The following is a 24,353-nucleotide window of genomic DNA, read 5'->3' on the forward strand; positions in this document are numbered from 1 at the left end:
ACAAAAAGGTCAGGGATTGGTGGCGGGGAGGGATGAATTGACAGAAAGAGGATTTTCAGGGCAGTGAAAATACTTTGTATGATATTATAATCATGGATATATGTCATAAGAAGCTTATTCAAATCTATTGGCTGTACAACACCAAGAGTGAATTCTAAGGTTAACTATGGACTCTGGATGATTATGATGTGTCAGTGTAGGTTCATCACTGTAATAAATGAACCACTCCGGTGGCAGATGTTGATAATGGGGGAGGCTCTGCATGTGTGGGGGGCAGGGGGTATGTGTGAAATCTGTGTATGTTTTCTCAGGTTTGCTGTGAACCTAAACTGCTTGAAAAGTATAAAACCAATAAAAATTTGTAAAATATAAAACATTTATACCAATACTCCATTTAATCCTCACAAATTTTTTACTATTTAATTCAGTTAATATTTAAAATTATATGTGTTGCTCTAGGATGCCACTTGATAAGTGGGTCCTCTGTTTCCTTCCCACTCTCTAAGCTTGTTTTGTAGTTGAGTTTAGATTTTTGTCCACATGACACAATTTCTGGTGGATTGGAAAGGGCCCTCAAATGAAAACCAGCTACTTTGATAGCTTCTTAATCCACAATGAAAAAAATCAATTCTGATTGACTACAAAAATGATTCCAAAAGTGTATTGAACAGACCAGATTTGGGATATAAGATAATTTTAAGTGCAATTCATATGGACATTTATATTTTAACAGTTTCAATTATTTTATTTATTACTTTCTACTTATGGTAATTGATAATGGTTTTCTACTTATTAATCAGTTTCACTACTTGATCTTAAGTGATGGGTTTTAGTTGGACATATCATCAAACAAAAGGAGGTAACATGAAAAATAAACTATTCAATTTGTTCTATTAAATACTACAATTTTAAATTTATACCTGGAAGTTTATATACATAAAATAGATTTTAGTTTACATTATCAGTCTCTTATCATCCAACACTTCTTACACGGTGTGAGTTTAAAACTAAACTGTCCATCCCCAACCCTTAATTTATCCCCCTCCAGCCCCCTGGATTAACAGACTCAAATTTATACTTTATGTAAAATAGATACAACAAGGACCTACTGTATAGTACAGGGAACTGTATTTGATTTCTTATAATAACATATAAAGGTAAAGAATCTGAAAGCAAAAAACATAAATATATATGTGTATGTATAACTGAATCACTTTGCTATACACCTGAAACTAATATTATAAATCTACACTTAAAAAAAGCTGAACTGTCCATTTTCTTATTTTATACACAAAAATAATTTGATTAAATTTTATTTTGAAATTTATTCGTAGGATAACTAAGATTTTTACATGTTTGGAACAAAAGAGAAGTAGCACATACTGAGCAAAATTATCCATGAAAATCTCTCTGTAACTTAAATCACTTATATCCAAAACAAATGTTAATTTCCAATGTCACTGAAGAGTCACCTGTTTTAAATTTCGTTTCTTAAGCGACTGCTGCTGTGAGAATCCCCACCTCACTAATGTCAGTACATGTATTACACTCTTACTTGACTCGACTGGAAGTCATTCCCATGAACGATATAGTAAGAGTGTCAAAGGATACAGAATATTAGAGTCAGGAAATCAGCGTATCTAAAGGCAAAGGCTAGAATAAGTAAAGGAAACAATAACTAGAAGTTAAGCTCAGGGCAAGGAGGGGACAGGACACAATATGTCTGGGGACATTACACTTAACTAAACCTTTCTTCTAAACTGTGTTGGTCCTTGGTTAATGCCATTGCTTTCTGGCTGTTTGCTATGCTCGGTGATAATAAAGTAATAATATTAATAAAATACCTCCTTGTATGGAACAACCTAGTCTTAAATTAATACCTTGCACAGTAACCCTATGAAAAGACGGTAAAGCACTGGAAAACAAAACAGAGTATACCTACCCACGCCAAGGAATTCATCATTTGGATGCTCGTTTTTTCTAACATATTTTTACTCTCATTCTTAAGTGAGCAAACATGTTTTCAGACCAAGAAGAGATGATTCATACCTCAGATTCCACAACTGACATGATTCAAGTTTACTGTTTACTCCAAGGGCATGGAAGTAAGACAACTTTCATGCTGATTCTAAAGCACCCCCGTCTTTTGACACCCCCTCACGGGGATCAGTTAGATCCATCTGTGCCCGCAGCTTTAGTGAGTCCGGCTGCTGCCATTAAAGTAAGACTAGGGGTGCTCCTTTACTTCACATGAGGTAGCACTTATCCGACACTAGCTTCCGTGACATTAAGAAATAAATAAAAATTAAAACTTAGGCTTGTAGCTGGAGAATTTCTGTGATCTGTAGCCTTCCTTTATTCTTCACACTGGGGCCTTTTTTTTTTTTTTTTTTTTTTTACCATTTTTGTTTTGTATTTTGGAGGGCAGGTAATTATGTTTACTTATTTTATTTAACAGGGGTACTGGGGATCAAACCTATGACCTCGTGCATGCTAAGAGTTCATTCCACCGCTGAGCTCCCCCCTCACACTAAGGTCTTGATTCTAATCATTTAGAAGTTTGTAATTCTTACCTTATCTTTACTAGGTTTTTTTTTTTAATTTATAGACTCTGATTTTTTGGTTTTTAAGTATTTCATTAAAATAATATTTTATTAATATTTTGACCTCATCATACTTTTATCAGTATTCAGGAATAGAACATAGAGGAAATCAAACAACTTAGCATAGTCTCTAAGGCATCCGGTCCCACTATGTCCCCAGATTCTCATCCTTGGAACTGTAGAGTTTCCATTCATATTTATTTACCTTTTTCTCACTTTCTTAACAACCTTCAATATTTCTTCCATTCTGTTTATATTCTTGAAATTACCTGTAAATCTATACACCAGGCACCTTCCACTTTCACAGTTACCAACAGCACATTCAGGGTGTTCAGGAACAAGACTGATGATTGATGGCAGGGTAACGTATAACAACCACTAATGGGACAGATTGTTGAGAAAGCCCCTGTGAACACTGGTGATCAATACACTTGTCTGGAGTTGAAGTGAGAGTGAATCACGTTGTAATATGTGCATGTAGAACAACTTGAACCCAACAGGAAACCATCCAACAGTCAACCTATTTTTCTTCCCTTTCCCAAGATGAATGTGCTCTCAGGGCTCTCTCTTGATCACAGACATGCTTCAAGAAAGAAAGTCCTCAGGCCACCTTGGGGGATGGATTCAGATAAATACAATGAACAGAGCTCCCAAGCCATTTCCTGAGATTTTCCTCTATGCTAGGAATGTGTTGAGGCCACTGCTGAATGGTCGATCCTTTGTTTTTTAATCAGTAAGTACACCACGGCTTAAAATCTTATGAGATATGTGTCTGTGTATTTTCCCTCTGTCAACAGAGCAGTGTTTTGCTTTAAAAGCCAACAATATGTTCTCTGGTTTGGTTTTTCTATACTTAGCTTCAACCCTTTAGAATGGGGAGATTCAGGACAAATCACATGTTTCTCTCCCTTTTCTTTCTTCTTCTTTTTTGTTTTTTTATTTATCTGTTTTCCAGTACTTGTAGGCATGTGGCATGTGGCAAGGATTACGCATACAGAAGAAGCAAATTTGAATCAAAACAAGTCTGAGTCTATGTTGTAGGATGCATGCGTAAGTGAGGAAAAGGGGAAACCCCGCCGCTTGCAGCAGTAAGTAGTGCAAGTGGCATTTATGGGTTTGGGTGGGTTTTAGGGGGGCAGTATTTTCTTACACTTTCTACTCTACTGATTGCTTTGTTGACTTACTACCCAGCAGCCTTATGTCAGTAAGGAACTCCTTGCAAAGTCTGGGCTTTGAGCGACTCCACGATTCACCTCACCTTAGGAGTGACTCAAACTGTGCTTCCATCAGCAGATACAACTATCACAGTGAAAAAAATGAACTGCAAATTAAAAGTGGTAAAACTATCTTTTTTAAAGCCGTAACTCTGGGTAGGGGACACAGATTTTAGAGTAATAATGCCTTCTATATCTACGATAATTCAGGCACGGTGAAAGTATCTTACTAAACTTATTCATGAGGATCATCCATTTAGATTGCATTATTAAATATCTTTTATGGGTAAAAAATCGATGTTGGTTAGCTTGAGTGACAAGTCCAACAGCACATCACTGTTCAACTGTTACAGGGATTGCTAGCACATATTTTGGTTCAAATCCTATGATTTTTCCTCTATTCTTATACTTACCATGTAAAGTTATTACACTTGCAAGCATTATGTTCATTGCATGAACTAACTCCTTCACGCAAGCCCAGTCAGAGTTTTGTATTGTTCTCCTTTGTTTTCTTTCTCTTTCTGACACACAGAATAGAAAACGTCTATTTTTCTTACCTAACGGCACTGCTGCCCACATCGAGGTCCTGGGCAGTGACGGCACCGATGATGGTCCCCACTGGAGTGTCTTCGTAAACTTCCATGGTGTACAGCGGTTTGCTGAAAACCGGCGGCTCGTCCACATCCAGGACGCTGATCTTCACTGTGGCTGTGTCTTTAAAAGGGCCCGCCGAGTGAAACCGGTGGTCAAGGTGAAGGTTGGAGGCCTCTACTTTAAAAGTATAAGCCTTCTTTGTCTCAAAATCTAATGGCTGTAGCAGGACAAATCGAAAGTGAGCACATACATTCACACAGAAAGTAGCAAGGATGGTGACCACGCTGCAGACCAATTTGCAAGTTAAGACCAATTGCATGGGTTTCAAAATTTCATTTTCCTTCATCATTAGTGGATAGGGGGAGTACAAGTTAAACATTTTAGAAGAGAATCAATTACTTGTAGAAGTGTCTGGGTAACTTGGAAAGATAATCAGCTGCATACATTAAAATGACATATGCACACATATGTGCTAGGTAAGACTTACTCCTTTTTAGGAGCATTTAAAACAGCAAGAGATAAAGTATCTATGAAGAGCAGCATTTTCTGCTCTTATCCAATACTGCCATCCAGTGGAATTAAGCAGTAATTTAAAACAACAAAGTTGCAATCATTGAAGATACTTTTTGGATTCCAGCTGAAAATTTGATGTAACAAAATATGTTTTTTCTTGGACCACTTTTATTCTTTTACAATAATATTTTTTTCAATTAAATACTTTTGAATGTCTAGATCTTTTCACTAAAAAGGACTGTATCCAGATTTAAAACATGCAGTGTAGTAATTATGAAAATAGTTTCAGTCCTTTGTGTCCTCAGAGTTACAAGTATAATTAGTAGACACTGTAAACCATCATCAGGTTATATGAGGAAGAATTAAAGCTTTGAACATACATAATCTGAAAAGAAGGTGAAAAACGTATTCAGACATAATTTGTCCTTGAGTAACTGATTCTTGATTTTTACTTTATTCTTTTACATTTTTTTACATTTACTCTTTTTCCTAATAGTGGTTTTATGTTCCCAATAACTGAAAATATTATATTGTAGAAATATGATGTTATTACAGTGCTTTATTTAAACGAAAACATTAAGATTATTGGCTCTGGCTCCCAATCACCTGTGAAAAACTAAAACAACATGAAATTAACAATAACATAGTTAATTAACACAGTAATTTTCCTGGGATCTTTAAAAGTGTCTGTTCTCTACATGAATTCCCTCTAGTATGACTCCAGTGACTACCTACTTGCTGAGTCAACACGTCTTTTTTTTTTGCCTTTGTGCACCTGGGGGATACAAAGTAGGTATATTTCTCTCTTTTAAAGACAAGATTGCTGTTTTACACATTTTCTATGAAGAAGGGAAAAGAAAAGAAAAAATTGCTGTGAAATCCTCAAAAACTCACAATTCTATAAAGTTTATTACGGCAAACAGTAACACTTCTTGGGCTTGACATTAAGTCTCTTTCACAGTAATTTTCACTCAGGGAGATCTATCTTTATTGCCCCTGTCATCATTCCTTTTATTTTGCTTAGTTTGTCCATTTTATTATCCATGTATTTATTTTCCTTGAACTCAAAGTTTTATTTTATTTTTTTAATATTTGTATTTATTCAGCTCAGACCTGTTTACGTGTTATATTGATTTTCTTCAGTTTTCATTTCCTTCTTGTTCGGAATTTTGATTTGTCTTAAAGCCAATATAAGGAAAGTTATGCATAATATGCCATGGTTTATATTGCGGCCGTTGGTTACATGGTAGAAATAATATCCAGAAAAAAAGATGGTCCAATGATGCTCTTGTTTTGATCAGCCCACAGCTTGACTACTGTGTTTTGTTAAAGGAATCAGGCTCAAGAAAGGATGACCCATTGCCAGAATAGGAGAGCAAAATATTCTTCAAACCAAAAATAAATAACTGCTACTATTACTGGGAGTGTTCATTCTGGAAAGAAGAAGATCAAGAGAAAAAAGGACAAACCTTTTAAAATATCAAAGGGCTATCATGTTGCATATCAGTTAGCCTTATTCCAAACGTCTCTCAGTGGGGGACTCATAATTTAGATTATTAAATACGGTTGCTGTAAGTCTAAAAACGGAAGAAATCTCTAACAAATGAAAGCTTTAAAATTAATGTTTAAAAGTATCGTCTGCCTACACGGTGGTAGGTCCTGGGATACATGCTGGGAGGATGGAAAGGGGCAAAGATAAACAAGGCTTGAATTCTCTCTAGATTTAACCCAGAGAAGAGTGAGAAACATGTCATCTTGTTTAATGGATGAGATGTTTGAAGAAGTACTAAGTCTCCCATCATTTGACACATTCAAGAGAAACTGGATGTCATAAGAGATATCTCAGTGCTGCAGAATTGATAAGGCTACACAGGGTAGCTCCAGTTAGAGAACATATAAATATATCCTTTGTGTTTTTGTAAACTCAAAATGCTTGATGAATGCTAAATGATATACTTTTTTTTAATCATACTTATCCATAACTTCTAGTGTAAGACAGTTTTGGCTTTATCTTGGGTCCTTTTGCCTACACAGCTACTTGAGCTGCCCTGGCTCATGCTTACTTCCTTTTTTGGCCCAGAATTAACTTCTCTTAGGATGTAGGAATTAGTATCGATTGTTCTTTCCCGCTTTACTTCTAGACATGGGAATGCTGCTGACTGTCTGTTGGATCAGGCAGATTCTTTTCTAGGCAAGATGTCAATTTTATTTTTCTTCATTGACATGCCATTGTTGTCTGATGGACTTGACTGCCTCCTTCAAAGTCCATTTCAAGCCCAGAAATGAAGCGAGAATTCTAAAACCATTTCTACATCTTGTTTTAGGAGACCAGACATAGTCAGTGCCTTTCAAGAACTCCCGGCTTGTCACAGCAGACAAATATTTAGTGGTCAGGGAGATACAGAGTGAGATGAAAGCAACCCTCTGTACATACGGATATTTTTTATGACTGAAAACTTACATCCTGCAGTGATCAAAGAACTGAAGAAAACTGTAGGAGAAATGCCACAGTAATTTCCTAGACAGACTTGCCTCTTCAGAACTCTGGCCTTTAGCAATGCCATTTTATAAAACCAGAAAGCTCAGAAAAAGGAAAAGGAATCAATGCTGATCTCTCTCTAGTTGATTTCATGCAATTTATCTGACAGACTACCCTCCAGTTTTTGTAGAGGCAGGGTGGGGTGTGGCAGTGTTAAGAAATGAAATTCATCCAACTTTGCAAACAAAAAGTCCATTATTTGAAATATGTATAGAAAAGCAGAACTTTTTGCTATTGTTAGGAAATGAATCATATTCTATAACAGAATTCCATTATTATGAAGTTGAGCTAATTTATTTTAGCTCTTATGCAATAAATAGAAAACTTTGTGGTACTGCTTGGGGTGCATTCAATTTTATGAACCTTTCTAGAAAAGTAAGAAAATGACTGATTAAGGAGAATTTAGCTGAGTAGCTCCTTCCTTCTAAGGATGTTCCAATAAAGGAAAGTTAGTGAAATCAGAAATTTCAGGAAACAGTTCACCTTATAGGGAGTTTTACAGTAAGAAACCATAGCTGGGGAGAAGCGGAGAAGATATATTCAATTGTTCTTTAGAATTGTCTTTTTGCTTCTTTGCTTTTAGCCATTTTCTCTGCTTTTACTTGGCTGAGGTCCAGGTCATGAAAAAGCACATAAAATATTAAGGGCCAAGTGATTTTCTCACTTCAAAAAAGGATGAGCAATTTTTGGCATAAAATACAAGGGAATAACTCCCTGGGCTCTTCCAATTCTCATCATGCTTCCCAATAATGTGGAGTGAAAATGGATAGTGAGAGTTATATTCTGAGGCACTTGAAAAGTAGCTTTGGTAGACAGAATTCCGAGGTGTCCCCAAGATTCTCACCCCTCAAAACAAGATAATCTCTTATATAATTTGCTTCCCTCATGTATGTGAGGAGACTTTGAGTTGAATGGGATATCACTCCATGAATTTGTTAAGTTTCACAGAAAAATAAATAATGCAAATATAACCAAGCTCCTTAAAACTTAACATTGAGTTAATTACAAGGGAGATTTGACTTGAAGGGTTGGATGTAATCTGTGAGCCCTAAAAGAAGGAGGCACTAGAGGTGATGTCCTCCTGGCCTGGAAGAAGTAAATTCGTGATGTAGGAGCCCACCTGACAAGTGCCCGGGGGGCCTATAGAAACTGAGACTGGACCTCGCCAACAAACAGCAAAAAAGTAGGAACCGCAGTCATAAAGCCACAACCAGTAATCGTAGGGGTAGGGGAAACCTCTAAGCCTCAGATCAGCTGCAGTGCCGGTCTACACCTTGATTTCAGCCTGGGAGACAATGAGCAGAAAGGCCACTTATACCATTCTCTGCCCCACTATAGCTTGTCCGTTCATCCCTTGTTACTTTCTGTGTTCCTAGGTTGCTTCAATTTTCCTGATGAACTTGTATCATTTTCACCATCACAGTAAAGTCCTCACTCTTAACAAAATGTATCCTTTAGAAATGACTCTACTTTCTCAATCATAGCAGAGGGTTTCATGGTCAATGGAAAGGAAAATTGTCTATGAACCCAAAGAACTGAAGGCTCTACATTTATCTGAAACAGAAAATGCTTTTCAAGACAAGCAACTAGAAAACAGATTTACAACAGGCTGAACAAGGATGAAAAGACACTAGGAACAAGCTCTTGTACAGGTTTAGTATAGCAAGCTGAACTACAGTGATAAGCCTTTCAGATCAAGGATCCCTTTAAAGGAAATTCAAGTGCCCCCAACTTAATTTCTTGATCAATATAATAGTCCTTTTATTTGTTGCCAGCACTTTCCCATTCCATGAGAAACTCTACCACTACTCAAGTCGCATATTAAATCATCCATAGTTGATGTCTGTTCTTACTTCTTTAATTGATTTGTTCAAATTAATTTAAATCCACATAAAACAAATCAAATATTTGATTAGATTTTGATTGTGTCACAGTAGGAATGGAGGCTATCTTGGTTCATGGGTTAAATCAAGTCCATTTTTTCATAGAGAGGGAGAGTCAGAACAAATAATAATAGTACTTTTCAGTTAGAGAGAAGATTTAAGAGGAATATAGGGTCATGGGACAGAAAAAGAGTGAGGGAGACATTACATAAAATCGATAGGATGTGTATCTCTGAGGATGTAGAACTGGAACAGAGATGAGAAGAACCAGGTGCGGGGAAATCAGAGGGAAATGAGCCGGGTGGGGGGGGGAATCAAGGGCAAAATTCCCAAAGCATTTTGTTTTTTCAACAAATATTTCTCAAATATCCTACTGTGTCCTAGATATCATTATAGATGCTAAAACTGGACAAAGCAGATAAAATCCCTCATGGATTTTGCTGTCTTCTGGGATTTGATGGACACCAATAAGATAAATAAGGAAAATATGTAGCTTCTAAGTGGTAATAAGTGCTTAAGAAAAATCCAAAACTTGGAAGACAGATGTGTACTGTGTGTGTCGGGGGTGGATGGAGCAAATGTGTGTGTCTATGTGAGAGGGAGTTATGGGAGAGTCTGGTATATTTCACCATCATTAAGGGAGAAATTCAACTCAGAATTTCACACACACAAATGGTCAAATAGCTATTTAATGGATAAAAGTTGTCACATTATAGATGAGAATATCCCTATAATAAAGGACAAAATAGTGATATGTGGCCATGTTTAAAACCTAGATTTTGACAAATTTAAACAGTATTTTAGTTTAAAAAAAAAAAACCTTAGAAGAACAATGGAATTACCAGACAAAAAGTGTCTGGTAAATAAAAATGTTATAATGAAAAAAAAAGTATATTTCATATATCTTATCTTTAAAAATCTGTTACAGAACTATTTATTACAAATGCATTTAATTTTCTGTGGGCAAGTTATACACTCCAATTTTGTGTGTGTGTGTGTGTGTGCAGGATTGCTAATGTTTGATAACTTTAATGAATTAACTTAAGAATCATGGCATTATTTCTGAGCCCATGTTTTAGTGACAATAATTTTTGGAACAAATTCAGTAACTAAGATAAAACAAAAGAAAAAAGAGAATTGGAAGAACTCCTAGTGCTTTTATTTAAGAGCTTTTGGTGATATTTTCCCTAAAAAAGAGATTTTATCAACTATCATAAACGCCTAAGCAAAATATATGTTTTTATAGGCACATGCAGTATAAATCAGGCCATCTGGGGGCAATTATCTTTTTAGCTTCTAGAATGGCCACTATCACATTTTACTTCTAACATATACTGTTCCTCACAGTAGTTGAAAGTATATGCTTTTCAAACGTATACTGTAATTGACTGTGAGACATAATCTTGAAAAAAATCTATTTTTCTTTAATGAGCTTGATATGTCCCAATTGTATAATCAGTATAACATTATTTTTCTAAATATTTTTTTAAAAATGTTGAACTTTGCATGGTGTGTGAGGGCTAAGAAAAATAATGCATCCAAAGTTCAAACAACAAAACCAACATGAGATCTTTTTTAAACAAAAATTTTAAACACTCTATACATTTCAAGCATTTCCTTTATCATGGCAACAGAGACATAAATACGACAAAGGGTCTTTAAGGGCTTACATTATAGTAGAAAGAATCAGACGCATTTCAAATATGAGCGTCATAAGTCTCCTAGGTGCCTGGACAGAAATGCTGACATTTGGGGAAGAAAGTAAGGAGGGCTCAACTTTGCCGGAAGGACTCAAGGAAGTCTTGGGTGAGAGCCACGGGTGAGAGTTACGTTATGAAACAGGAAACAATTAATAGAGATGCTCATATAGTGCAGGGCCTTCTATGCAGAAGGAAGAATAGCATAGCATCTTTGGTAGAAATTGCAATGAATTTGGTGTGGTTAGAACGTAGCGCGTTCATGTGTGCATGTGCGCGCTCAGAGACAGTAATAGAAAATATGCTGTTCGCTCTCTATCCTACTGGTGATGGGAACCAGAGACGGACTGAGTGGGAGAGTAAGATAAACAGATTTAGGTTTCAAACATTCACTCATGAAGGAAAGGATGAGGTGGATGAACATGAGGTGCGTAGCCACCGCAGTGGTGGAAAGGAGTAACCAGGACGGTAAGTCAGAGAGAAAGAGGGAAATCTTAACCCAAGTTCGCGATGAATCAGTGTCCTGGCTTCCCGTCCTATTTGCCAAGGGGAGGTCAGTGGTAATGGAAGCAGCGTAAGAAAAAGCTAGCTTTCTGCCCAAAGGAACTAGGCTGGAGGTGGGGCCTTTTCCAGGTGGGAGAAAACAGAAGCAGGTGCACTTTTGTTGGGAGAAAAGAAGGAATTCCGCTTTAGACTTTCTGACTTTGAAAAGGCTGCAGCACACACAAGTTGGCATTGTCCATATGGCACAGAGTCTTCACTGGTTTTGTCACCTTGGAGCCTAACTGAGAGTTGATGAGACTGGGGAAGTTAGGTGAGATGCTTAGAGAAGGTGAAGCCAAATATTTACAAAAACAGAAACATAATATTTACAGAAACAAAGAGCACCACTTATTTTTCTTTGAAATTTTTCATGGCAGACTAACAAAAATAGGAGTATATTAAACTTAACAAATTGAGGTGTACGTTTGGCTATATATAAAACAAAGCATTCCTAATTTTATTTTTAGTTTTTTCTGAATTATTCAAAAATCAACCACAAGATGGTGTTATGCTACCAAGTCACTTGATGTGAATTCACTGCCATTCAAACGGACGGCAAAAGGCAAGTGAGTTTTAGTGACTAACAGGGCATAAGTAAAATGTCCAGTGGGGCCAGTTGAGAGTTCGGTCTATTTATTAAAAATCCTGGTGAAGAATAAAGTATTTTCTCTCATGTATTTAAGGAAAAAGAATTTAAGGAAATTTACATTCCCTGTGATCACAATTACGGTTACTTGAAATGAAATGACATTGCCAAGTAACAGCAAAATAGGATTTTTTAAAATTCTGAAGAAGTTTTACTTATTTTAAAATAAATAGGAAATCACTTTACCGTTCTTTATTTTAGACAGATGCTACCATTACTTACTAGTTCTCAGTAGATGTTTTGAAGAAATAGCAGGGAACTGTTTGAGAAATTATGCAAGACATTAAATTAGCCTTTTGCATAATATAAGTATCCATCACACTTCTTAACTGCTGACTAAATTTCTTAATCAGTAGTAAGAAAATCACGATCACAGTAACAATTCATATGTATTTTCAGTCCTTGAATGCTTTTAAGTCACGTAATTTTATATTTATATTTATATCCAGTAAGTATATACTTACTCTCAGTTATCCAGTAGGAAAAAAACCCACTAAAATGTACTTCATTAAGAATGATATTGCTGAATTTAAAACACCTTATTCTCTCATTTTAAATGTAGCCCATCCCTTAATATTTAGACGTGACACAAGTTTTTAAAGTTTTATTATCCCGGCTTTGTTATTGTTTCTGTTGTTATAATACTTAACAACATATAGGGCAATGTTTTTTATTCATACTTTGCTCTGTGCAGTAGGACATAAGTATAAAGTAAGAGTAGTTTGTTTCTTTTTTCTTTTTTTTTTTTCCCAACCAATATCCTGTGCCTTGGAGAGATATATAAAGTTGCATAATGTTATTCTGAATTCAACGTGACACAGTGAAATGGCATTCTGTCACAGTGCTCATAAACTGAATGCAAATTGAGGTTTAAAAAAAAAAAAATGCCTTTTTTCATTCTTCTCAGCTCATATAAACCCAACCATCATTTTTATCCACTTAGACCCTCCCTCTTTGTCCATAAACAAAGAGGAGAGGGGGAAAATAGTAAAGGCAAAGTAAATAAAGATTTTGGGGATAATGAGAATATGTGCTTCAGAGAATTTTAAGCATTTTAATTTATTTTTAAGTGAACTAAAAAAAGAAAAACTCTAAAAACCAAAGACATCATGATATTTAAAAACAGCTACATATAAAATGTAGGATATACATTTTTAGATTTTCTAGATGCATGTAATACACTTAAGAACATAATTTCCATATGAATTTGGTTTTACGTCAAGACTTTTCATTGTAATTCTATGCTGAGATATTGAAAGGAAAAGTTTCCAAAAAGTAATTTTAAGAAAATTACGGAACCGAAATGATCACTGCGGTTGATATTTACATACGTATTTATTATCGTACGTCGATTTCTTCTGGGACTCTGAAGAAGTTCAAGATAAAGTGTTCTGAGAACTCTCTGAATATACGTATAAACAGTCCTAAAATATGCTCTTCACTCAGAAAAAAAAAAGTAAACTTAAAGGACTGCAGGCCAACAAGTACATGAAAAGATGATGACCATCACTTGTAATTAGGCAAATGTGAATTAAAATCACAATGAGCTATCACCTCATACATGTTAGACTGGCTGTTATCAAAAAGCCAAAAAAAAAGAAAAAGAGTTTTTCATGGGCTTTATTCAACTGAATATTTCCTCATTATTTTGTTTTTCAGAAAGCATACTGCTATATTAAAGTCATATATCTACATGTACAAGCACATATGCACTCAAAACAATACATGCATCAGATATGTAGACAGGTAGGTAGATAGGCAGATAGGTTAGTACTTTTAAAATTTTGTTATAAAAATGTTCTCCTGAATTTTTTTTCAAGATTTAATAAATGTATGTAGGTTGCAATTTTCTTTTTCAACAGAATAAGAAGTTAGCAAGTAGGGATTACCTCTGGTGATTCCTTATTTAGAAACACAAAGCACATTAGAACACCGAAAACAAATCTATCAAAATGCTTGTGTAATCTATCAGAGGATCAGAATATTACCAGGGAGGAGAGAAATGGCTCAGCAGTAGGGTGCGCGCTTACATGTATGAGGTCCTGGGTTCAAGTCCCAGTGCCTCTATTGAAGGAAAAATAGATAAATATAGGTACATAAAAAAAAAAAAAAAAGAGAAAAACAAGCAAAACTACAACAAAAAATAATGGAATAAAATTTTGACAAATATATTTTTTCTAAGTGTACTTCGAAAATTCAACATAAATGCATAATTTTGCTGAATGGGATCATGAGGTTAAATTCATTTCTAGACAAAGCAGAATTTATGCACAATGAAAATGATAAATCATCTATATGAAAGCTATATTTCTTTTCAGGATTAGTTTCATGACCACATGTGTTGTTTCTTTGGTTCAAATTCAGAGTTCCTGAACAAACATGGAAACAGCAGCCTGATTAATGAGACGGAATGCAAAAATACTTCCTGTAGGTTAAAATAATTGCAAGTCTTAAACGTGTATGATTTACTGCAGTTTGGGATGAATAGAGTACGCTTTGTTACGACAAGGAGGGGAAAACAGTGCTATATTAAATGAGATTCACTTTTTTTATCTGCACTCCATTATTGAAAATTCCTATAATTTACCTCTTTGTTACAGAAACAATCTTCATATCCCAAATATAATCTTTCTCACATTGACATACTCCTTCTTCATGACCCTTCCTGATGAAAGATAAACTACATACACTGAAATAATGACTTATTTCTAATAGTTTGATTTTTATTCTCTTTTTCTGCAATCCTTTTTTTGACATGAATCAATGTAACATTACTAGATGACTTCCTATCATTCAGCCTTTTTTCCCCCTCTCATTAATTTTTGTTTACTTACCTTGTCAAAGCGCCCTCTAGACCAACAATACCTGTTCTCATTTCTTCCATTTCTCCAGTAGCAGAGAACCCCCCCCCCCAATCCAGAGTTCTAAGTCCAGGCTCACCAACAAGGTGTGAACTAGATATTCATATTCTCAGAAAAGTAATAAGAGGGGCAAGACCAAGCCTGGTGTTCTTAGAGTTTACTTCTAGATCTTAGTTTTAAATTAATCTTTTCATCTAAGCTTAGAACAACAAAAATTAAATTAAACTTAAACTCTGGTAGCAATTGTTTTGAATGATATAAACAAATTAATAGGCTGAACTGTTTCAACATGAAATTTATACCTGTTGAATCACAGAATAGGGTTTCTGGGAGTGAATACTTCACAATCACCTGGTCTTTTTTAAATTTAAAATATTGCTAATTGAAGGGAAATTAAAATTTCCATCATTTTCAGGTTTTAGTCTTTCTGTTCTTTACTTTGTATTGGATGTAAATGTCCAAAAAAGTGTCTACGTACCTTTTTCAATTTGATGACTCCTTCTTGTGTATCCTCATCCGTGACGATGTCAAAAAAATTCCCCCCATCTCCTGGAACAATATTGTATTCAATTTCTGCATTTTGTCCAAAATCAGGATCCACCGCTCTTATTCTTCCAATCGCTGAACCAATAGGAGAAGACTCAGGAACTTTCAGATGGAAGATGCCTGATGATACATATATAATTTTTGTTGACAGTGGAATTAGTAAGGTTTATTGTAAGATTACCAGGCTTAAAAAACATAGTCTATAGAAAATAAATTAAATTTAAAACCATAATAGTGCAAAATTGAAAGGCAATTTGCTGTCAAGTGAAGGGTTACAATTAGGAGTAATATTTTCACTTTTCACTTCAGTAGATCCTGTTGTAGAATTTCAGCTGGGCATTATAAACAGTGGAAAGTGTTAAATTAAAATTCCTGTGAAAAAAATATTATTTTACATATTAACACCATCTAAGTGTACCTAGTATCAAATGTGCAGGTGGGACTATCCATGAAATAAACTGGTACCAATGCAAAAGAATCCAGGATACAAGACATAGATAAAAAAGATAGACAGATAGATAGATGATGAAGACAGTTATGTAGATATTTATAGAAAAATAAGGTTATGTGTCTTAACATACATGAATGTAAAATGTATGTATAACATAAATATAAAAGCAGATGAACTATTTACTCAGTAAGTATAAATCGAACTAAAAATGACCTGGAAAATGATTATATAGATAGTTAATCCAAATTTTAATCTACAATAGACTTAAGTGTTGTGTATTTTAGATTAATATTCAACTTATATTTAGTAAATTTTGACTGCGTTCCCTTCTAGGTAATTTTACACAGTTTTAAAATCAGGATATAAAGTTCTTTCTGCCAATTTTTTAGCATTAAAAAAAAGAAAAAAAGAAAATGCTTATTTTTTTTTTAACCACCAGGTGGAGAACTGACATTACTGTGAATTTGATACTGTCAGAAAAACTTGTAAAAATCTTTATACAAAATATATCAGAATCACAAAAATATGGTATCTCACAAAAACTAAAATATTTACATTGTTTAAAATAATTTATAAAATTTTGTAAAGTATAATGTGAAGAAAAAGATACAGGCTATTTTACTAATTATCAATGTAAATATCAGTAGATTAAACAGCATTCTGTTTAGATCAAGATAAGGAAGGAAAGAAAACAGGAGGAAAAAAAAGCAAAAGCAAAACTAAACACAAAAATACAAAGTTTAAATTAATATTGACTCCAGTTTAAATTTCTGGAGATTTTGGATTGTACTTTCCCAAGATTAAAGCAACCAGGGTAATTGATTTGAACTTCTAGTTACCTTTGTAGCAATTAAATTAGGGAAGTTTTAATCTGTTTTTTTTTTTTTTTTTTTTGGTTGGTGAAGCTCATTCAACAAACTACACTACAATATTACAATTATTTCCTTTAATAGATATGAGAAAAATAACCAATCAGATGTTATGGAGGTTCTGCCAAATAGTTTCTTTTTTATCCCCAATTATTTTTAGAGGTCTTGTAGTTCTCTCACAGACTCAAAATTTTTTAATTTCACTAGCCGCAGTAGCAGTTAAATCTTGCTATTTGCCTTTCTACCACCTCCCCTTAAGAAAAAGATACCTACTATTTGCTTTTATTATGTTAAAATCAGCCTTATTCATATCCATCCAATGGACATTACCTCAAAGGGATGTATAATATATGTAGTCTCGAGACAGCTAAGTATTTACCTAGAATTATTTGTTTCCAGACAGCACACTTTACAGTGGTATAAAATACTTGCTTAATTAGTTGATTTAATAATTGACTAAAAGTATACCTGCCTTCAAAGAAGATACGAGAAATCTCTCTCAAAGAGAAAATGCAAATATTAAAACAAACAAACAAACAAACATAGACCAAATAAAAATACTTCAAGTGGCAATAATGGAGTGTTATGTAGACATTATGAATTGATTTTGGTTAAATAATTTGTATTTATCTGTCAAACTAGCATCTTTCCATAGGCTATGGTTATGTTTCATTAGGTTTTATTCCCTAAGCACCTAACAGAGTGGCTGTCATATAGAGTTGCTCAATGTTTGTGGACTTAAAGCAGGGTTTGAATTTGAGGCCCTAAGAGCAAAGAAAAAGAATACAATCACAGGGTACATTGTATACCAATTGCCTACAAGAAGGGTAAAGACAAACCCAAGGGGAATTTGTCTGAGTTCAAATAGCCATGATTACGTAGAACATGATATGACTTTTGCAAGCTACTTTCTATAGAGAATACGTGTTCCACAGTAGCCACACTTAAACCTGATCCTGTTGAAGTGCTCCAGAAGATATTAGTAAACTTAAAGATGCCTGAATTCCTGTTTACTGCGTCAAGAAAGCATGCGACCGTTATGTAAAGTTGTCCTAAACTTCTCAGGGACCAATTCCAATGAAAAAGGAAAAGGAATAGAACATGAGGTGTTTTTTAATTGTCTTTTTTCTCCCTCTCTTCATACCTATTAAATATAAGTATAATTGATCAGAAGTGTGTCTACATCCTTTGCGTCTTGTTGTGTGATTGTGATACCGAAGCCGAAGAAGCACCAAAAGCCTTGAATCTAGAGTGTGATCTGTCAAGGTCTAATCTCGTGGTACATCACCAAGTGTTAGGAAAGGTCTTGAATTTTTCCAAATAAAATAGAGCAATGGAGGTCTATAAATCTCCTCTAACAGGATATCTAGTTGGGAAATTTATGACTAAAAATTATCAAAGACATGCTTGGCAGACAGAGATCTGAGAGAGACCAGGAGCTGTCAAGTGTAGTGCATCTCAAAGTTGAAACATGGCCAACAGTGCATGGTGGAGATGCTTATACACATTGGGGCACATGGAGGGTTGAGTGGAATTTTTAGGAAAACAGAGACATCTAACTTAAAAGCTTGGAATATTTCTGCGTAGTCTATCTGATCTATTGAAGGGGAGAAACTTTAGGTTACATATTAGATTTATGCGTTTGCTTTTCATTTGAACACTTAAAAGCAGAAATAATAGAATCAAAGATCAAAGGAACTAACCCAGTCTGGCATCATCACTGAGGGATTCTGGTTAGTGAAGGGGAAGACTTCAGCCAGAATTGAGATGCTTCAACGTGAGAAAAACATTTTAAACTGTGAAAGGTTATCTAAAGGACATCTGATAATAGAGAGTATAGATGAACATGTCCCCCTTTTCAAGGCAATATGCTGATATATGAATTTTATGTTTTATAAAAGAACATTTATGAGGCTAATAACAATACATGTGAAGCAGCTATACTATGTAGCACTCTATCAATATAAGTTAAATAACAGCTTTTTGAAAATTTGTGATCCTATATAGCATGCCTACAAAGTTCGTAATTATCTAATGGCATTGGAAGACTTGTGACAAACTGAAATACTAGCCTTGTCCAAAAAAGATGGGCTCACCTGCATTCCAGTAACAGGCCCTACCAAAATTAAGATGTAATAGAAGTAAAACGGTGATTCATCACTTACATCTTTTTTGGGCACTGAGGGTTAGTGTACATAAAACAAACATATACAGAGCACTGAATTTTCTGTTCTTTACATAACAGATGTACATTTTAGTAAGGTGGAAGGCACTCACATTCATGAAGACAAGCATGTCTCAATAAAACATTGTAATAAAGTCTACAGAATGTGGTACAAGTGAGAGAAACGATGCATTAGTCGTGTCAGATTGTTTAGGTTCTGTCGTTTTATTTCCAATGACTTGACATTTTATCATTTCTAGAAACTAAACAGCAATAAAGCTGGGGTCATTCAGATTAACTCAGAACTGAAGTAATCTTCAGCTGTGCCAAAGCTGGATGGCTTATGATGAACTATGTAGTTACGCTGCCAGCATCTTCTGGGTGTCCTACTTCTGATGCATGTGAAACATCTTAATGGTACTACCTGTACAACACAGATTAAGTTATAAAACAGGTGACAAAAAGTGGTTCACAGAGTCACTAAGAATATATACTTACATATTTATCAAATATGCATGCTATGCTTAATAAAAATAATCATGTTCCCACGAAAAAGGAGAAAACCGTGTGTAGTGAACTAAGGTAGAATTATAGTGATCAAAGTCTGTAATTGCTTGCAGAAAATGTCTCCTGTTAATTCCAAATGTAAAAGTATCTGTTACTCAGTTATAGGCTAAGTGGTCATCCTTTCAGTAACTAATGCTATTTTAAAAATTATACTTTGATTATTAGAACTCACACAGTGTGTGCATGCACATTTGTTAATACCTAAGGACAAAGGATACATACTTTCCTTCCTTTTTGTTTGAAGAAATTTCCAAGTGTTGATGAAAACACAAAAGAGATATATTTACTTAACAAAATACAAATTAGAATATTACAATTTAATCAGAAATATAGATTATAGGACCCACATAAATATGTTAAATGAATGAATGAATTACATAATACTGCAACAACATCCAGCAATAAGAATAGCAAAATAAAAAGATGGAATTCTCTTTTGAAATGCGTTTTATTTTATGCTTATAGTAATAACTAATCTAAAGTTACTCAAAAAAAATTTATAAGAAGTGTCCAACTGCACATAAAACTTATCTGTACAGAGCAAGTAACTAATTTGGAGGTAATTAGTATTTAAAAATGCTGGAGTACTAGAAATATTAGAAGCTTCAGTAGAAACTATTTCAAATTGATAGGAATGATAAACATTTTTAAGAACTTCAAAACATATATTTGAGACACCTAATTAGATGCATATTTGAAATATCACATTTACATTTCAACTTTAGAAAGTAGAGAGAGGGTTCAAGATAGCAAAGTAGGAAGAACTTGAGATCGCCTCCTCTCATGCACACACAAGAATTACAACACTTACAGAGCAACTATTTTTAAGAACAACCTAAGGTCTTACAGAAGAGATGTTCCACAACAAAAGACATAAAGAAGGAGACACAGTGAAATGGTAGGAAGGGAGGAGATCCACACCCCAAGGTTGATGACTGACAAACGGGAGGGAATTCAGAACCACAGAGCTTGAAAATGGAAACACAACATTCAGAAAGCTATGTACACAGAAAAAGCGGTTCTAAGTGGGAAGATTATGATAATATGGGCATACCTCAAGAAACAAGAAAAAATCTCAAATAAACAATCTAACGTTACACCTAAAGGAACTAGGAGGAGAAGAACAAGCAAAACTTAAAGGCAGCGGAAGGAAGGAAATAGCACAGATCTGTGCAACCTGCTGTCGTCTCCAGGTGGATGGTGGCAGAGTTGAGTTGAATTGTAGGACACTCTGCTGGTGTTCTGAGAAGTGCTTGATGGTGTGAGGAAATGCCTCCTCCCTCACCCCCTCCACACTGGAATTGGGTCCAGTAACATAAATTAGGGAGGTAGACATTAATTAAACAGTCACACAAAGTAAAATCACAAAGTAATATCAGTGTTCTAAAGGAGAGTCACACAATTCTATTCACTTCTGAATCAACTAGGTGATGTTGACCCTGTGAGGTCAGCTAGAAGACATTCTGAACAAAAGTAACCACGTGACAAAGTTGATATGATTGTAATCAAAAGCCTTTTCATAGTGTTTGTTCAATTACTCCCACTATGACTTACCCTACTTTAATATCAGATACTGATGTATGTAAATATGTATTTATATATGAAGTAAATATCAACATTATTATCAAGTTTAAACTACTTTAGTATTAAGGAATATCAGTGTATTTGATCTTTGTACATCCAGCAATCCATTATCATTCCCCCTGTCTTCTTTCCTCATCCAGCTGAAACAAATGGTTTATCATTTCAGTATCATTTAAACCTCTGACCTATGTCATCTTGCCCGTGTCCTTCTGGTACCACAATCTGGCAAAACTCAACCCCTGATAATGGTAATTATCCTCCATCTCAAAAAGGAGGTGTGGTAGGCTGAGAAAACTACAGAGAGGCAGCTAGATATCACAATACATTTTGATCACTCGCCTCAAATGCACTTTCAAACTTGACTGCAAAGCCTACAAATTAGCAAAAGTAACTTATGACCAATCTCTGTGACTTTTATTTTAAACTGGTCTACTCTCCACAAACCTGTGCTTTTCTGTTTACCATTTCCTTTCTCAGTGGGTGACCTTCCCTCATATTTCACAGAAAAATAAAATCATACCACATAGGAGAAAGCTCAGCTTCCTGAACCTTCAGACAGTCCCACTTTGTGTCACCTTTAGTCTAAAAAAGCACAACATGCAAGATGTAATTAAAACCTGTTTTTTTTTTTCTTTGTGTCCCATTGTTCCTTTAGACTCTCTTCACTGAAAGTAAGCTTTGCCTTATCTGCTCACCTTTAAATAATAGATAGCCCTCTGTCGACTTTAATTACCAACCTCTAGATTTGGAAATCAGAAATTTCCAATATATCGTATTAGTGTTTTGATCCTTATGCAAAATTAAGACTCCCCTGTCTGCCACTCCACCTATAAGCCAAACTGGATGGGCACATATGGGGCTTCAGTTTGGTCATAGATGGCTTGACAGGTTTACCCTCTTCTCATCACTCACCTGCCTGGGGCATTTTCATCTCCATACAGGAACAGCAAAGCTAGGGGAGAGGGCTCTTATTACTTGTATGGAACGCTTTCCCCTCTGGGATGGACTGTCTCCAGAGGCACTTTGGGGAGGTTCCTGGAAGATTCTCCTAACTACAGATCCCATGGCAAAGGCATTTCCTCGTCTTTGATGCAACATTCCCCTTAGCCTCCTGATCTCCAAATGACCCATTCCACGCTCAGATTCTACCTTTGAGGAAAAAATCTCTCCGGCAGGACATAAGATGACTCTGGACTGGTTCGCCCTTTTGCTTACACGTTTCAAACTCCTTTTGTTGTCATAATTACTTTTTTGAACAAAGCCTTGCTTCTGAGAGTCTTTGCTTTTCCAGGACAGGTTAACATTCTTAAGATTGAGGCAGGCATCAGTCCTCGAATTTCTCCCATTTCTGGGAAAATATATTGGACTTTACAATTGGTCCTTGTTGAAGGGAAGGCCCCCCTCATAAGACCTGAGAAGAGAGGGAAAGTCACCCTCACCTCTTACTTTTATTAGATAATGACTCAGCATGGCTTTTTCCAAAGAAATCTTCCACACAAAAGTTCCTTCCCTCCCCACTCTACACAAAGTGTTTTAAAAAGATATAAAGAGCTTAGTTGTGACTGAGGGCTGCAAGGGTCTTAAGTGCATCCTGTCATTTCAATTGTAAATTCTGAATTTTATCCTTGACTATGCTGTATCCATTTCATCTTCGCTTCCAGTGGAAACGTCAATATTAACGTTTTGTTGTGTCTGTGAACCTTGTTCTCTCTCCTCTTCATCTGCAATAGGGATGCCTCTCTTCTCTGTTTTCTTTTATTAAACTCCAGCAATTTGTAAACAGAGTGCAGAGTCTATCTTCTCTGCAACTGAGACATTCCCGAGAAGGCACAAATGGCTCAAATTTGATTACATTACAAAAGTTTCCCTTGTTCTCGAATTTGATTGCAGCTACCCACCTAATTTCATTTTTCTTTCCAAAAGAACTTCTCAAAGATAGTTTCTATTACCCATTTCTAACTATCACTTCGCAAGCAATTTTAACTTGATTTCTGAACCCACCCATTTATGAGGAAGAGTTTCCCCTGAGATTTCCATGACATCCATGTCCCTAAGTCCAACGATAACTTCTCAGCAGCATTCCACATTCTTGGTTATGCCATCTCTCCTCACGCACAGTCCTCCTTCACATCTGTGGCACTCTACACTTCTGCTTTCCCCCCGTCTCACATCTTATTCCTTCTTAGCTTCCTTTGCTGGTGCACCTCAAAGAGAATCCAGATAAGTGATTCTCAAATTTGGCTGCAAATTGGCATGGTTTGCAAAATTAAAAAAATATATAAATAAATAGGCTGCTCAAGATATTCTGATCGAATTGTTCTGCGCTTCGATCTGAAGAGCAGGACTGATTAAACTCCCTCCCGTTCTGCTCTGTGACTACGGCCGAGAACCGTTGTCTCGCGTGTCTTTTACCCAGGCTTTCCTCTTCCTGGCTAATTTCATTTGTCCCTTTTACTTTGCTTACTATCTTTATGCTAAACATCCTTTAGTTTTTTACTCCAGCCTAGACATATATTTTGAGTTCCATATGTAGCAAATCACTATCTGATTCCAAAATTTCACTTCAGTCTTCAAAGCATCTCAGCCTTGACATATTCATAGACTTGCCAAGCCCCCAGAAGACCTCTCGTAAAAGTCACTATCTCAGCAAGCAGTATTACCATCTCCCCAATTCCACAGACTAGGATCCTCTTGTCCATAACAAATTCATGAACATTGCTGATATTTTTACCTCCTAAAATCACCCAAATCTATCCACATATTGCCATTTTTAACCCCTAGCACCACTATTCCAGATTAAATAGCTCACACTTTTTGTTTCTATCACTGCCCTTTGTCTAACTGGCTTTCCTATGCCTACTCTCCCTCCCCTCGCCCTACCTGCAATCTCTTTTTTGTATTACATTGCAAGGATAGAAGGAGTCCTGCGGATTGCTCTCAGGTAGAAATTCTAGTCCTTTCATCATGGAGAAGACTGTTGGAAGGAAATGTATGAACTTTCAGAAAATCTATGAGCATCAGTATGAAGGAAAGAAAGAACTTTTAAAATATATATTACACTTTAAGTAGAATAGACACT

General features: G+C 35.4%; 1 protein-coding gene across 1 annotated transcript in view; it reads right to left on the reverse strand.

Moving 5' to 3' along the window:
• Positions 1–24,353, reverse strand: part of CDH12 (cadherin 12) — an 864,393-nt gene that overhangs the window by 41,476 nt on the left and 798,564 nt on the right. The window contains exons 9-10 of the mRNA XM_010955574.3: positions 15,572–15,759; positions 4,375–4,628 (exon numbers count right to left, since the gene is read on the reverse strand). Coding sequence (XP_010953876.1) covers positions 4,375–4,628; positions 15,572–15,759 — 442 coding nt within the window. The remainder of the gene's footprint in view (positions 1–4,374; positions 4,629–15,571; positions 15,760–24,353) is intronic.

Source organism: Camelus bactrianus, chromosome 3 (assembly GCF_048773025.1).
Source record: "Camelus bactrianus isolate YW-2024 breed Bactrian camel chromosome 3, ASM4877302v1, whole genome shotgun sequence".
Lineage (NCBI taxonomy): Eukaryota > Metazoa > Chordata > Mammalia > Artiodactyla > Camelidae > Camelus > Camelus bactrianus.